General features: G+C 49.4%; 1 protein-coding gene across 1 annotated transcript in view; it reads right to left on the bottom strand.

Moving 5' to 3' along the window:
- Positions 1-368: 368 nt before the first annotated feature.
- The window catches only part of esrrb (estrogen-related receptor beta), a 31097-nt gene continuing 13724 nt past the window's right edge, over positions 369-17741 (bottom strand). The window contains 4 exon segments of the mRNA XM_048975577.1: positions 369-883; positions 3834-4103; positions 14987-15148; positions 15682-15792. Of these exon segments, the coding sequence (XP_048831534.1) occupies positions 639-883; positions 3834-4103; positions 14987-15148; positions 15682-15792 (788 nt within the window). The 3' untranslated portion in view covers positions 369-638.

Genomic DNA, 17741 nt, shown 5'->3' on the forward strand with positions numbered 1-17741 from the left:
CTCACCTAGCATCCGAATCCCACCTCCCACTACCCGTCTAAAATCCAGTAAACCCAGTCGGACCCCCAGGCGCTCCCTTACAAAGAGGTATATGTGGGCATGACTGCCTTGGGGTGTGGCTGGCTGCCTTTGCCAAATCCGCAAGAAAAGAAGAGTGTCGGGCAGATCTGGACGACGCACGGTAAACAGCTACGCTCCCGCCAAACGCTGGCACAAGAGCGCCCTCCAGAGTACGAATCGGAACAGAGAAAAAAATACAAGCAGCTTATTGGTTAAAGGAAGCGGAGACCTTCCTCCTGAGAATGCAGATAGATATATATGTATATTTATATATATATATATATATATATATATGGGGGGGGGGGTGTTCTTTGTATTTGACCACAGACCATCAACAAAACAACAAAAAAAAAACTCACTGTACATAGTATTTGTTATATATCTTAAATTAATCTGCAATATTTATATTTATACTTTACCCCAGTTTGCTTTCACTTTTTTTTTTGTGTTTTTTTAAGCTTTTTAAAAACGTCTTGGATGCCGGAAAGAGCAGTCTGTTGCCGGAGCGGGTCAGTAGGGGGCGCTCCCGCGTGCCTCTCCACCCCGGCAGCCCCTCCGGCTCCCCGCCATGCTCCCCGTCACACCTTGGCCTCCAGCATCTCCAGGAAGAGTTTGTGCATGGGCACCTTGCCCTGCACCTTGATGCTGTAGAAGTGCTGCACGGCCTTGGTGGCCGTCTGCCGCAGCAGAGGCAGCGTCATGAGCAGCTTGCCGGTCCGCCGCGGGTCCTCCGCATGCTGCCCTGCCTCGTAGTCCTGCAGGGCCTCGTGCAGGGAGTCCTGCAGCTTCTGCACTGCCTCCACGTCTTCTATGTGCATGGAGTCTGCAGCAGAGAGACAGGGACGGGGGAAGGGGGGGTATGTGAGGCCCAGGTCTCATGGGGGGGCCTGCAGCTACAGAGATGGACTGGTGATCAGCAGGTTCTGCTTATTGGTTTATATGTTTGTATATTCGACAATATGCCATCATGGGGCCCAAAATCTCTAGTCACGCCTCTGGCTGTCATATATAATTTTTTAAACATGAAAAAATAGAGATTTGTAATTCTGTCACTGTGGATATGAGTGTGGGCTTAAAATAATAATATGATGAAGCATAATAAAGCGTAATATGTTGAGAGAAGATATAGTTACAGAATCACACAGGAAAAAAAAAATTTCCTTGGAAAGCGGGGTAATTACAGCTAGAGACGGGCACAGAGACCGTCAGTCGCAGTCTGGCTCAGATGTCCGTCCGCAAACTAACAGAGCACCTTTAAAGGCGTTAAATATCTACTCCGTAATACAAAATCAAAGTGCATGTTCACTGTGCCAAATCCCCCTAACCCTCCACGACTTCGAGAAAAATCCCATAGGTGTGTCAATGCAAACATCCCGCAGAACTTAAATCCATTTTCTGTATGGGAATCCTAGCCAGCTGGCTCTGGGTTTTGTACAGCATGGGCTGATGCTGAGTGGAGATCACTGTAATCTGGCAGATAGACAGGGAACACATGGAATTAACGGGAACATGCCTATGGCCGGTCCTCTGGGAGAAGGAACAGCCACTGAACATGGACAACTGGAATCTGGGACACGGAATCCACCGCATTCCCAAACATGAGACGTAAAGCCTGTATGTTTATCTCATTGGTGAAATTCAAACTAACCATAATTAACAAAACACGGCACCGATTTTTAATATCAAGACATCTAAGAGCTGGTTAGCTGGACCTGCCTACTGTCCCGCCTCACCATGGCATGGGATCGCAAAACGGAAAACCGATTTAATCCGAATTTCCCGTGAATTTAGAAGAGTGTGGCCACTGCATCCCTGGCCCAAAGGGTAAATGAAATTAGCATCACAGGAAATTAATAAAAACAATATACAAGGAGATTAACTGGGGGGGGGGGGGTGGCAGGGGGAGAGGGTTAACAGAATAGCAAAACTGACAAGTTTCTACGACATTCATCCACATGTTCGGATCTCATCTTATTCTGGATAAAAGGTGGAGGAGGGGTCGCGGTCTGGGAGCAAGGAGAGGGGGTATGAAAAAAATAACTTTGAAGAAACAATTTCCTTGCAATCCATCAGGAGGGCCATGTCGATGCCATTGATAAACTGCTAATTACAAAATCAATGGCTATGAATTTTCACAGCTGTCAGGCAGAGGGGGCTCCCGGAGGAGCGATCGCGTCAGCCCCCCCCCACCCCCCACCCCCGCAAACACACCAGGGGCCTGTCACGTCCAAGCAAAACAAAACGCCAGACTCAGCACTTTCATTTTTCAGGCAAACACAAAGGGCTCGGTGAGGCATTGATCAGGTGGGGGGGGGGGGGGGGGGGGCTGTCAATACAGACGCATCACCTCCGCGGCAGAACAAACGAGGTCCGCCACTCCCTGCCGCTCATTCCATTCGACTTAACACATTTTATTGACAGGCCCCTGCGCTCCTAATGAAATGCTACATTTATCTCCAGTGGCTGAGTGCCCTACGGCTGCCGTTGTGGAGGTGGGGGGGGGGGGGGAGCACTGGGATACCACGGCGTTCAATTAAACTGCCCCCCCCCACACCTTTTGTCCGGCCCTCCTGTTTACGTGGCGTTTATTGACCCGCAGGTGATCCGACTCTGAGAATTTCGAGCACGTTGTTCAGCTAATTCCTTCGTCTATCTGTTTCTTTCCTGCCCGGTCACATGACCTGTCTTCCGGACACTGTGTCGGGAAAAGCTTCCGTCGGATGACGATGCAACGAGCAGTGACATGAAATGTAAATAATGCGTTAAAATGGGGAGGTCCCCCCCCCCCCGCACCCCCCTCCTCTGCCATCAGTATCCCAAACGAAGACTCTTCCTTATTAGTTTGTTCAACAAAGCATGGAGCCACATACTGAACAAAACGAGCAATTTAACAGCTGACGAAACTATTAAACAACTTGACAATAAATACCAGGAAAATATAGTCGGGCTCCGCTCGTTTCAGAATCAATTAAGACGTGTCACAGTGCTTACATATTGTCCTCTCACGCTCTCATAACTTCCCATTAGAAAGTTACCTTTACGCTTATCGAGACAATGCCTTTCTGATAGCTTTTTGCGAGCTTAACACGTGGAATTACCGCAAGATTCGTTCTAATGAATTCGCACACTGGATTCAGATTGCAGGTGTCATGTAATTTTGCATTTACATCAAACTGTATTAAACTGCATTTGTACTTACACCAAAGTGCAAAAAAGACGGCACTTTTATATTGAAAAGAAATCAGTCAGCAAAAAATAGTTTCTGAAACATAATTTTTCAGTAAATTTTTGGGTAGCTAGGTAATTTGGATATACGCATAACAAATAAGTTATTATAACTAAATGATAAAATTTCAGGTTCAAATAAAGTTTTTCCCCTGATTTACTTGTTCGCTTTGAATAATGTTATATCCTGCTGAGACCCCACCCATTCATTTATGTCCATCGTAGTGGACATTTTGTTTTTGCATCTATCTTTTCACTGATGTAAGGAAACGTATTTATTCCTGTTGTACACTAAAGAGGACATGCTGTGAAATTAAAAACAAAAATAAATTTGAAAAAATCGAAATTGTAAGATGTCTTATTTCCTCCAACGACATAGAAAATCACAAATAACCTAAAATTGAAGGACACTTTCTTTCTTTGGTTCTCAGGAGGATAAACTAGCCTCTACCTTTGGCTTTAATTAGGATTTTTTTTTTAACTGTGAGTTTTCTCATGCGTTACGTCCCTTTAAGAGAAAAGCGGCAGCTTGGGGGCGGGGCTCTTACCCGAGTTGGCGAGGGCGATGGCCTTGAGAGTGACAAACTCCTCCTTCTCCACCTTGAGCTTCTTGTACCTGCGCACCAGCTGCAGGATGGAGACGTACAGGTCCAGCAGGCCAGTGAGTCGCGAGTGCTCCTCGTCCATCACGTAGTCCTCCGCGTAGACCAGCTCGTCCTCATAGGGCAGCGAGCGGAACACGATGCTCAGGACGAGGATCTCCATCCATGCGCTCTGCAGTAGGCTCATTTGGTCTGCCAGCGACAGGTTGGAGAAGCCTGTGTGGGGGTCAGGGAGGGCGGGTATTGTCAAATCTTGTGCAGATCTTCCTTAACACCTATGCTTTGTTGGCGCTGTCGTGGTGCATATAAACACACTGGCAAACTGCAATGACCTGGACAAAGGAACAGATTATAGCAGAACACAGAAATTAAATGTTACATAGCTTGGCTAGGACATATCCGGATCTGTATAAAGACTTTTCTGTGTGCAGTCTATGCAGGTGAACCACGTAGAGCCAGAGCAGACACTTGTAGGCATTTGATAACAGCAGAGTTTATTCTGAAGCCTTAACACCTCTGAGATAATCACTCAGACTGTAGCTTCCTCAGGAAGGCGGTGTGTGTGTGTGTGTGTATGTGTAAGCATCTGTGCTTGTTTGTGGCTGGTAGGGGAGTAAGTGATGGGGGGGGAGAATGACAGCAAGGGCCCCCCCTGCTGGGAGAGGGGTGAAGTGCACCCTAATCCCCAGCGGTGGCGGATACTGACAAACGGTGCTGGCGGAGCGCGGCTGCTAAATGTGCGAGAAGTTGGCCGGTGTGGATCACGCCGCTACCGCCATCAAACGCCAGGGTGCGTCGGCACCTGCCCAAAACGCCCAATTAAGGTCAAGCAACGGCGGGGCGTGGAGGAAGACAAAGGAAAAGAGGAAGACAAAGGAAATCTGCGGAAAGGAAGAGCCGATAGCCATCTTATGCCATTTTCCTCCCCCTTGCAGAATCGTCAATAAACTCATAAAAGCCGCTGTCCCTCGATTCGCCCACCACCCCCATGAGTGCAGTCAGTTTGCCTGCAGTTTCAACTTTTTTTGCCAGCATATTAACTGCCCTCACAGCACCTGCTGATTGAAATTATTGCTTTTACAAGTTCAATGTCGCAATGCTATCAGCTCCCGTATAATTAAAAGAAGCCTGCTTATTGTATTGACCAGGCTAGGGACCACATCCCCCCCACTCTTTTTTTAAATTCATATTATCTCATTGCCAGAGAATTGGTGGGTGATGTTTATCTATAGGGTCCTTAACTCTTTGGAGTGCTCCCGAATACCCCAGGGACAGGGTGGGGGTGGGGGGCAAAAAGAGGAAGGGGGGTTAGAAAAGTGTCCAATTTCTCTTATCAGGCTGGTGAGCACAGCTGGATGAAAAAGTGCTGGGGGGACATTAATTAACAGATTGTAATCAGCCCTCAGGATGTGAAGGGAAATCGATAGTCACAAGAATGGGGGTCTCTGACCGGACGGGCTGGGACATCTGTGACATACCAGGCCACCCTGACCTCACAGGAGCAGGGACCTGGCCGGATAGACCGGGACGTCTGTGACATACCAGGCCACCCTGACCTCACAGGAGCAGGGACCCTAACTGTATGGACCGAGACGTCTGTGACACGTGGGCCACCCTGACCTCACAGGAGCAGGGACCTGGCCGGATAGACCGGGACGTCTGTGACATACCAGGCCACCCTGACCTCACAGGAGCAGGGACCCTAACTGTATGGACCAAGACGTCTGTGACACGTGGGCCACCCTGACCTCACAGGAGCAGGGACCTGGCCGGATAGACCGGGACATCTGTGACATACCAGGCCACCCTGACCTCACAGGAGCAGGGACCTGGCCGGATAGACCGGGACGTCTGTGACATACCAGGCCACCCTGACCTCATAGGAGCGGGACCCTAACTGTATGGACCGAGACGTCTGTGACACGTGGGCCACCCTGACCTAACAGGAGCAGGGACCTGATTGGACGAACCGAGACGTCTGTGACACACTGGGGCACCCCAACCTCACATGAGCGGGGATCTGACCGGACGAACCGAGACGTCTGTGACACACTGGGGCACCCCGACCTCACAGGAGCGGGGATCTGACCGGACGAACCGAGACGTCTGTGACACACTGGGGCACCCCGACCTCACAGGAGCGGGGATCTGACCGGACGGACCGAGACGTCTGTGACACACTGGGGCACCCTGACCTCACAGGAGCGGGGATCTGACCGGACGGGCCGAGACGTCTGTGACACACTGGGGCACCCCGACCTCACAGGAGCGGGGATCTGACCGGACGGACCGAGACGTCTGTGACACACTGGGGCACCCCGACCTCACAGGGGCGGGGATCTGACCGGACGGACCGAGACGTCTGTGACACACTGGGGCACCCCGACCTCACAGGAGCGGGGATCTGACCGGACGGACCGAGATGTCTGTGACACACTGGGGCACCCCGACCTCACAGGGGCGGGGGATCTGACCGGACGGACCGAGACGTCTGTGACACACTGGGGCACCCCGACCTCATAGGAGCGGGGATCTGACCGGACGGACCGAGATGTCTGTGACACACTGGGGCACCCTGACCTCACAGGAGCGGGGATCTGACCGGACGGACCGAGACGTCTGTGACACACTGGGGCACCCTGACCTCACAGGAGCGGGGATCTGACCGGACGGACCGAGACGTCTGTGACACACTGGGGCACCCCGACCTGACTTTTGTAACCCTCCAATTACCATGTAAATGCCCGTTCATTAAAAAAAAAAAAAAAAAAAGGTACCTTGAATTTAACTTCAGCTAATTTAAGCCCTAATTTGGAAGTAAACATGTAAAACAAACATTTTAAGCATAAAAAGTATAGTTATGTAATCTTTTCATATTTGGGCTAAAAACACCCAGAGTTTATTGGGAGGTGCTGGGAGCGCTGGGGAACCCAGCCATGCGGGCATGCAGCACCCAGCAAGGTGGTCACACGGTCTGGATGCGGCACGACCTCCTCACTGTACAATACAGCCTATAAACGCCTGGAACCTCCACGGCACCCAAAACACCAGCCGCTCCTTAGTACTGCTCTGGCATTAAATGAAAACAGCCTACAATTACGTTTGACGATAAAAGCTCCGTGTATCGAGACCATGGACGCAATTTGTTGCAGGTCCTGGTGTGGCGGCCCCCCTCCCCCTTTTTCTACCAGCCTAAATTATCGCCTCAAATGGGATCTTATGTCCTTCCTTGCCTTTTTCCACTCAATTTAATCGAGTAATGAAGTGACTTTCTGGCCGCCCAGGTCAGCCGGAGCTCAGGCCAAGGCATGGGAGGGGGGGCACTTAAGTTCTACCCAAGCAGCTGATTTCCCCCCTAATGAAATATCAATATTTACATCTTCATTTCCAACCTGCAGCTCCTGTTCACTTTCAGTAAGCATGACGTGGTATCCAGCTCGCAGGGGAGCCGGGGGTGTCTGTACCACTGACAGGAGCGCTTTGGCATAACGAGGTAGCTGATGGGGGGGGGGGGGGGGGGGGCATAAGTCCCTCTCTGCAGGCTTTTTCTTTCTTGAAAGGAACAAAAGATGACCAAGTGGTGGACCAGCACAGTCTCGGGCCAGACGAGAACCCCAGCGCGGTCTCTGGCCAGACGAGAACCCCAGCACGATCTCTGGCCAGTCCTCAACTGTAATCAGTTTATCTGCTTCTATTTATGCTAAGCAATAAAGTCCAGCACACCTCTCATAGTGTAGCTATTGGTAATGTAATTAATACTCCGGTTAACAAAACAAGCCCCTTAGCAATGGACACTAGTTGCAGCTTTAATCAGCTTAATCGCCACGACAGCCACAGAAAGCAGACATCGGTTAAAATCTTTTCACATCCGTTGGGCTGCCCTGTCATGTTTCGCTTTTTCCGCTCACTTTCCTTCAAGCTCAAACAACTCCCCGCCTCATTTTAGCCTGCACCCCCTTACTTGACCCCCCCCCCCCCCCCCCATTAAATTTGCTTGCACCACAGCCATGCTAATTTTCCTGTCTGTTATGCAAATGCCCCAGAATAGTGGCTCCCTTCCCCCCGACACTGGTAGCCCCCCCCCCAGCCTGGAAGCTCCTTCTAGGACGGCTGCAGGTGTGGAGGGAGGTGCGGGATGAAGATGTGAGGCGCCAAGTCTTGACGGGTTTACAGATCAGGAGGAGTAAACGGAAACCCAGACACAATCAGGGCCATGCTGTCTCCTCAGTGAGGCCGCTCTCCCTGCCTGTCCTGCAGAAAAGTCATTCAAGCAGCTGGAGGGGGGAGGGCGAGATGGGGAGGGGGAGGGCGAGATGGGGAGGGGGAGGGGCTTCCCGGCAATCTCTCCTGCTCGCTTGATAAATCTCAAACTGTCACCTTTATCTCCAAACAGATCAGTCCCAGGCCAGGCCGTCAAGTGGAACTCCTCTTCCCGCCTCCCACTAATCATGCCCCCTCCCTGATTCTGTGCCGTTGTCATGGTTGCGCATCGGCTCCCTCTCCCTCAGCGGTAATGGGAATGTTGAAAAACTAACCCCCTCCCCCCCCCCAAACCCAACAACCTCTGGAACCAAAGCATGGGCTTAAAGATGTCCCTGGGGCCGGGGAGGGGGGGGGATCCGCTCAGCTGGACCCGGTCCCGAGCCAAACAGCCCAGTGCCCCCCCCCAGACGAAGGCGTCACATTTCTATGGAGTGGAGTTCACGTTCTATTCATTTATTATTGTTTTCACCTCCCTGACGGCCATTAGTGGGAGCCATGAAAAGGAGATGTAATTATGAGGCTCAGTGCCCCCCCCACCTCCAGCTGCAGCCCCATCGTATTTCATTCTCAATCAGACTGTGGGGGCTGGGGGGGATGTGACTTCTGTAGGACTGATGCTGATCTGTCATAGCTCTCAGTTAGACAGCATCCCTGCCCTAAAGTGCCAGCCCTCAGCCATTGGCTCGAACCCTCGACATGTCTCAGTGTGACAGCCCGCCCACCCCGGCACACATGCAAAAATCTTCCTCTTCCAGCTATCAGCCGTCCTCATCCTCATAAAGGAGCTTCTCTGAGATGCACCATATGATGAAATGGTCTGTTTACGGGTGTGTGTGTGTGTGTCTGTGTGTTTGTGGATTATGTTTATATTACATTGTGGGGACCAAATGTTCCCCACAGTGTAATAAGAACCTATTATTTTGACGATGTATAGATATTTTTCAGGGCCTCACAAAGATCTGTCAATGCAAAAAAAAAAAAATAATGCCAAAAGTCTCGTATTTTGTTTGGGTACTTATGGTTAAGGTTCGGACTGGGTAGGGGTTAAGGTCATCATTTTGGGATTAGAGTTTTCCCCATAGAAATGAATGGAGAGGCCCCACAAAGATATAATTACAAACCCGTGTGTGTATGTGTGTGTGTGTGCAGCCTCCACTAACTGACCATGATTCTTCCTGTACTCACACTACAGCCAATCAATACCACCGTGGCAGCAAAGCGCAGAACACAAATCAGCAGATTTGATCCGAAACAGCTGGAATACTGAATATTTCACCATTTTATTATGCCATTTTGACTTAGATCATTTCCAAATGCACAACAAAAGTTTCCTAGGACATCTCCAAAGGTCTGGTCCGGCCGCGGCTTTGAGAAACCAAAGGCAAGCCAGCATAAGCTGTTCCTGGCCCGTGAGATGTGGCTACATTCATAGAGGCCCCCCATTAATAGCCCATATCTGCATCCATAAAACGACGGCAGGGCCATTATTCCGGCGGTAGCCCCCGAGCGCGAATGGACCATTTAGCCACTGGCCTATGAACGGCACAAGCCCCCGTGACATTAAACACCGCAATCCCCCTCATCTCAATCTGCACCCCCTGACCCCCTGACCCCAATCCCTCAGCAGTAAGTACTCCCGTGAGCTCAATACCCCCGATTTGGTGTTAAACGTCTACTAATTCCACAGATCCGAGGCAATAATTTCTATTACCAATGCGGTAAAACTGAAATTACTATTGCAATCACAGTACAGTAATAATTCCTTATCTTTAGGTGCAAAATAAGTAAAATATCACAAAGACAATTACAGAAAACTGTACGATATACCCTTACTAATTAAGTTAATAAATAATAATAACAATAATAATAATAATAATAATAATAATAATAATATATGGTCATAAAGGCAGTCTTTCAGATATATTTGGTGATAGATGCAGGTGGATAGATTAATAAACCCCTAACACGTAAAACCTGCCCGGGTAGCTGCTTCAGTAACAACATAATCGACCCAGCAGCGCCCCCCTCAGGCAGACTGACTTAAACAAATCATGTCAAGGAACTCTGATGCACCCCGAAGCCTAAACCTGGTATAAACTCTACTTGAATCAGTCATTACTACTGCTGCTGCATCTTTGTAAGGGCAACCCCAAAGCCAGGAGGGTGGGGGGGGGGGCAGATTCCTACACCCCCAACCTAAAAGCAAGACAATCTCCAGAAATGCCCATAACACACACATACAGACCCCATCTCTGTCTCCTTGGCGGCATCCCCCCTGATTACTCAATCTATCTTTATAAGTCCGCGTCAGCCGCTAAATTGAATATACTAAAAGCTATGTGTTGCTCTCTATATTTAATGAAGTGCACTGATGAGGAGCTGATTTACTGGCCCGCTGCATTCACACTCTATTACATAAAGATTACGCGGCTCAGCCGGGATCGGTTCGCCAACGCACTAAGTAGATTTCGTCCTTTAATAGGGGGGAGAGAACAGGGCAACGGGCTCATCTGCTGGTGGTCCACACCAGGAGGGGCTGACTATACACGCAGGAGTCACAAGGGGGTGCTGGTGAGGGCAGGGCAAAGGTTTCTGTTATGCTTTTCCAGCAATGTGCCGTCAGGGAGGAGACACACTTGGAGAGACGTCAAGGGCATCATGGGAAACAGACAGCATCGGTATGAGGGACAAGGCTAACACGACATGTTAGCGCGGAAATAAGCAGCCAATTAATTACTCGTTAAGAGCACTTAAGTGTCAGTGGGCTACCTGGGGCCAGCCAGCGCGCGCTCTCCACACTGCACCTCTCCGGGGGAGGTGTCTGGCTAATAAAATTTCTGGGAGGGTCACACGCTTACTTCATCGAGAGACAGGATGCCACGGCGATGGCACCCCCCACGCCTTACACTGCCGCCTGCAGACATTTCTTATGGATCGCCCACCCCCCCACTCCTCGACACACTAAAAGCAAGAAACAATTACAGATAAAAAGAATCTGTGACACAAAAAGACACTTTCAAGAGCCCCGTGCTCAGAGCGGCGATCCAGCTTCCTGAAGTTGGTGATGTGAATGTATGACGGAGCTCGATCGAAGCAAGTGGTCCAGCTTAAACGAATCGAAGGTATTTTCCTAATACTGGCACACTGGGTGACATGCTGCAGATCTTTCCACACCTTTAAACTGTGCTTCATCAAGTGTGGAAAACACAGAATTATCAAACTCTCCACTGCATCCTGACGACCACCATCCATCCGCCTGCACTGCACTGGGTCACTGCGTGTGTGTGTGTGTGTGTGTGTGTGGGGGGGTTTATAAAAACCGTGTCAGGGATCATAAGTGCCAACAATCATGACACATCTATTGTAGCACTGGGGTTGGTTCTGTGCTAATCGATTTCAAACCCCTGCCTTATAATGAAGTGTTAATCTTTTTAATTCCTCTGCCCAAGGCCTAAAAATCTATCAGAATGCAATCAGCTGGTTAGGGGGGGGGGGGGGGGCGCTGTACAGGAAAGCCCTGAGGTGGGTGTATCGTCGCATGTCCCAAATGGCTTGCCTCCCCCAGGTGAAAACCCTCCCCCTCTACAAACCAGACAGGGTCTTCTTCCCTGGTTTTATGGTACGTAGCAGGTGGAACTGAGGTTACTGCATAACTACAGTCTGACTAATTAATAACTCCATCTACTCAGCTTTAGTTATTGGTCAGCAGTCAAAATGACAAGACATGATTCAAGGACGGCGCTTTTCAATATGTCATTGATGTATTATTAATTGGTAAGACATACATGTGTAATGACACCACTGCTGTACTTTCATGATTTCATGAAGGGTTGAGGGCCGATATTGACCTTAAACCAGTGGTTCTCAACCTTTTTTGCACCGCGACCCAATGTTTACCATGCCAGCCATGCCCTGTATCAAGTACAGGTTTAAATTAATGCTGTCATCAAGTTTGCAGTGCTCTCTGCAATTAACGCCAATCAATGCCTATCGCACAAATCTGATTGGATGTGCCAGTGAATTTTAAATGAAGCATCTGTGGTTTGGCTTCTTGGATTGGTTGAGTGTTCGCTAGTTTGCGCTAAGCAGTTGCAGACCCAGCATTCGTTTATATAGTTCATTATATAATTGTAGGATTGGGGCTGGGAAATCTGATCGCGGGTCAGCATAGGAGATCTCTGGTGTTAACAACTCTGACCCATGGGTTGAGAACCACTGCTTTCAATGGTCTTTAACTGATGGCTACCACCTGTTTGGAATTCGGACCTCCATGTAGGAGCTGCAGAGACGATTATCTGAACAAACCTCAGACAGTTTTCAGATCTGCGAGTGCATCTTAGAAAAAGCTTTTAAGTCATCTGCTGGTATTACAGGCACAGTGCTGATCTCGCCGGCGTTCGGGATCACGGGGATCTTTTAAGAGGCAAAAAACCCAAATTATTTTAGTTATCTGTGGACTAGTTCTTTCAAACCATCAATACAAGCAAACCAGCCCTTTAAAATGATGGAATTCATTTTCTTTGCCTATAAAACCATATGTTACTGGTTTGGGTTGAGCTCCGCTCTAAGCCCTCAGGTAAATAACCGTGTTTGGCCCGATTGTTTGTATTTACCTGTGTCTCCTGAGCCTGGTCTGATGAGTGTGTTTGCACAAGCTGGCAGGAGGCCTGTAATCGGCTCAGACCTAATCACCTCCCTGCAGAACCCGTCCTGACATTCATCCCCGATAAGCTGAAGAGGGGAAGGACCTTTAGGGTTTGGACGACAAGCGTTGTTGGATTTAAGCGGCATTCGGAGCTCGGCACGGCATAGCCGACGTCCAGAGGAAGAGCTGGGAAGAATTAGCCCAAGCTGCTGTCTCACATCACTGCAAAGCACTTATCTGCAAAGACACTAGCGGAGCATATTGGAATTCTGAAGTTTAGTGGACCGACTGGAACTTTAAAGCTTTCTTCTTCCCCCATGCCGGCCCCTTTCCGTGCTACTGGGTCAGTAATGATCCGGCCCAACGTAAGCGGCTCTCTGAACCTCTCCCTGCTGACACTGCACTCCCCGAACTGTGGGAGGACAAGGGGCCCATCCGTCTAATCTCCTTACTAGGGGAAAACATCTCTGTGTACCTGATTACAGCCAATCCAGCTCACAGAGCACACAATACATCGGGTCTGAGGACCCACCACCACCCCCTGGAGGCTGGCCAGTTTACTGCCTAAGCTTTGAGATGCCCATGAACCCTTTAAAAAGGGAAGGGATGTAAGAATGGTCCGCCACTATTAAATGACCTGGAATCGTTTGACATGTAAAGGATCATTTAGATATGGTCATTATAGCTCGGGGCTATTCAAATCAGTGTCCTCAAGGTCTGAACATTGGTGATTTTCCAGCCTTCCTTCTCCTGATGGGTGTGAAGCCTCTGTGCCCAATCAGAAGCAGTAATTATTACGTACAGAATGAAAGTGAGGGTCAGGCGGCTACATTGGCCACATTGACGCATATGCCCACAGTGCCCTCCTCCCTCAAAACAGTGGATTTGATAGAGCACTTGATTGACAGCACCACCCTCCAGTCATTGCTGCCCAGCCACCAACCGTGTCATTATTCTTCTGTGTGTGTTTATACACGTGTGGCTGTGTGTGTGTGTGTGTGCCAGTGTGTACAGGATCTATCGCATTTGTGGGGTTTCGCGAGAGATAACAACCCCTGCGGAGAACAGATGCCTCTTTTACGCTTCATCTTTTACCCTTCATCATTTTCTTAAGAAACCAAAAGTGCCGAAACTTTTTTTTAAATCTTTCTCCGAGTTTTCACCGTGTTGTGGGTGAAGAATCCATAATGGCGTGATAGCCGGGGCAGGTGGGAGGTCCCGTTGCAGGCAGAACTGCACACGCGAGCCCTGCGTGTCACTGGAGGGGGGCGGGCAGACAGGCGCACTCAGCCATCTTGTGGGGATAAATGTCGCTATCTTGCAAGGACAGGGCACCAGAAAAATGTGAAAATAAAATGTTGTGGGGACGCCCCCCGAGACAAATAGGTTTTTTTTATATCATGATGTGCTTAAATAATCATTTAGTTCAATATGTCAAATGTCTGCGAAGTTTTAGGTTTGGGGTGCAGGATTGTGAATTAATTAAAGTAACATTTTGTTTAAAATAACTATTAATTAATCTAAACGACATTAAAATAGGAGCCAATGGGAGAGTGTGTGTGTGTGTGTGTGTGAGAAAACATGCATATATTACATGGTGGGGACCAAATGTTACACGTTTTAAAGCCCAAAGTACAGCTGCAGAGTCATGGACGGCTTTTGGATGGTTTATGGTTAGACCCTTTGCGGGTTAGGACTCCAAAAGGACCATCCAAAGTTCTACACGTGGAGGATTCTATTACAGGACTCACGCTCGTCCAATTAAGCGATACTGTGACACAGATGAAGAGCGGAGCTAATGGGCCGCTGCCCGATTGGGTTTCAGTGTGGCCCTTCCCTTTAAGTGAGGAGATGCTCACTCACACGAGCCGTGTGCCTGAAGGGTATCGATCCACCACTAAAGGAGGTTTTCTCCAAAGACCCGGCAGCCATGTAAGCGCCCCACGCCTTGTCACACCTGACACCTCCAGCCCACAAACATTCTTATCTTCATACTTCACTCTGCTTTACAGAACTTGCCAAAAAAAACGGATCTAGACTTGCCTTCTGTCCACTGTTCGTAAACCCCAAAAATAACCACTTTCAGAAGAATAAGCTGAATGAAAACAGAGAGACGTCTCTTATAAGTGGCCGAATCTCACGCATGCCCACCAGGTGACCTCCCCTGTCGCCCAGAGCTCCGGTCTTCTACCTGGGATGTGTTTGGCCCAGCCGATGATGACCACCAGCTCACGGTCGGCCAGGTCACACAGTGTGGTCAGGGCCTTGATGTCACTCTCGGGCATGCTGGGGTCCGGCATGGCATATATCTTCTCCGGTTCAGCCACCAGCAGGTGGGACACAATCTTCGTCACTGGAGGGAGAGGAAGCAGTATGGCAAGCCTGTTCAGGGCCTGCTAGCAAATGTGAGACAGAAACACCTGGAAACACAAACGCGTACGGACACAGAAAGGCTAACGGGAGAAGCATTCTGTCATTCTGCTAAGCGGAGGGACTTTGGAAGAAGGACTGAACCTTAACGTCAAACATTTGAGCCAAACAGATCTGACAGATACTCCACAGAAGTCATCCCCCCTCCCATGTTTGTTAGGGAGTCTTCGAATGCAGTGTCTCATCTCATTTAACCCCCCCATGTCGGTTAACACAACATAGCGTATATATTAACGCCAGCAGCGAGAGGCCGGCCAGCCGGGCGGGCAGGTGAGTCTCTCGTGTGCATATATTGCTGTCAGTTAAAATGTACATTGCACTGAAAGCTGGGGGCCGCCATCTGTGATCCGGGGGGCCGTTTGTGGCCAACTGCTACCTCTGAGGATTCTTTTGAGGTGAGAGCGCTGGTGGATGTAGTAGGGACGTGATTTTAAGAGGGGGGGGGGGGTGACTCACATGGCTTTTTGGCAGGGGGGGGGAGCGTTAGGCCCAGGTAGGCATTGCTCTCTGTGTCCATCCGTCTCTTGTACTTCTGTCTGCCACCTCGGACGCGGTCCAGGCGCACACCTGGGGGGGGACAAAAAGCTGTCAGACAGGTGGGGTGACAGAGGCACGGTGACAGAGGACCAGGCAGCAGGCTCGTGACGGTCCTGTTCAGCGGACCTGTGTGCCTGGTCTCAGTCCAAGGTGCTTGTAATAAATACTCAGACAGGTACCCAACACTCAAACTCACACACGCACACGCTCCCCCCAGACCACCCCCACCCCTCCCCGCTACCTGCCATTCCGAATCGCATCAGCCAGCACTTATCAGAGGGACAAATAAAACTGAAAACATTTTAAAAAAAGAGGCGAGGTGACTTGAAGCAGAGGTTTCTGTCAGCATATGGTCAGTAGAAATGAGTCTGGCCGGGGAGGGGGGGGGCATCGCCGGCGCGTGTCACCAAAATGAGCGTGTTCCCATATGTGTTGCACGCCTGGTTAGTCTATTGTGACATGGCATATCCTGGCTGAGCTCTAAACATATGAATATTTAACGCGAGGTTATGATCTCGCAGACTGCCTCTCTAATTATTGAGCTCTTTGGGGTCGCCGGGCAGCATACAAATGAGAGAGCAGCTACATCGCACTCTGCCCCCCACCGCTGCCCAAGGATGGAACGTTCCATCCCGGCCCATAAATATACAAGCTGACACGGCGCACTTCTTGACGCTGCGGGTTTACAACGAGTTTCCTATAAAGTTACGTAACCCACCCCCCCCATCCCCATGCCCCCCTGCCCCAGCTCAGGACCTTATCACCTTGTGAAGATAGTATAATGCTCAGGTCCTGTGCAGCTGGAAATAAGCAATGTCACATCAGCCCATAACATGTGTTATTTATAATCTCATTAGAAGATAAGGGGGCTTTCAATTTGTTTCTCTCTGTTTGTCGCTTTTGTGTGAAATTATATTCCTCAAAGGCGGCGTCTGTTAGAAAACGTTCATTTTACATGTTTGTTTTGTTCGTTCTATAAAAAGTCTCCTACTCCCAAAATTCTCACCGTATAAATTTCAAGCTGAGGATTAGCTGAAAACACCTCGGTTTGAAAAAAAAAATTGTAAATATAAATATAAAAGCTTCCGGGACCTTGAGGCTGTGATGGAGGTTATGATGTCATATAGGGCTCGCCACGCGATTGGCCTGAGCTGTGTGTCCTTCTGTTGTCCTTTTCGTAAGGGCACTTTCACTGAAGCCCGGCAACAGTCACGCTATTGTATTGGATGTGGGGGTGGCAGAGGGGGGTACCTAGGCTACTGAGGCCTATTATTCATTTTTAATGCAGAGGAGGAAGGTCTTAAGTGAAAAGAACAAACCATTAGTAGTGAGTGTGTGTGTGTGTGTGTGTGGATTATGTTTATATTACATTGTTGGGACCAAATGCCAAAAGTCTTGTATTTTGTTTGCTTGCTCATGGCTGTGGTTAAGGTCAGGGCTGGGTGGGGCTTAAGGTCATCATGTTGGGATTAGCGTTTTCCCTGCAGAAATGAAGAGTCCCCACAAAGATATGATTACATGACTCTGTCTGTGTGTGTGCGTGTGTGTGTGCGTGTAAAGCCTCAGCATTTCATCCCTGTGAGTTGGTGGTGCTGCTGACAGACCCTCCTAATGTAAGTTATCTCCCCCCCCCCCCCCCCACCACCACATTCACCAGAACCACCAAAAGAAGAAGATCAATTAGTTATATGTGTGTGTGCTATGTGGGGGATAGATTATAGAGCAGCTGAGGACTGTGGGAGGGGGATTCATTATGCTGAACAGATCCCCATCCATCCATCGATTCACGCCTCCCTTCCTCCCTCCCTCCATCCATCCATCCATCCATCCATCCATCCATCCATCCATCCATCCATCATCATAACGGGCTCTCATTTCAGACAGTTTGGTGAGAACGCACACTGTTATTGTGAAGGCAGGGTATAAGACCTACCACAAGAAAAGGGTGTAGGAACTAGGAGGGGCATGTGCCCCCCAGT

Source organism: Brienomyrus brachyistius, chromosome 14 (genome assembly GCF_023856365.1).
Source record: "Brienomyrus brachyistius isolate T26 chromosome 14, BBRACH_0.4, whole genome shotgun sequence".
NCBI classification, from domain to species: domain Eukaryota; kingdom Metazoa; phylum Chordata; class Actinopteri; order Osteoglossiformes; family Mormyridae; genus Brienomyrus; species Brienomyrus brachyistius.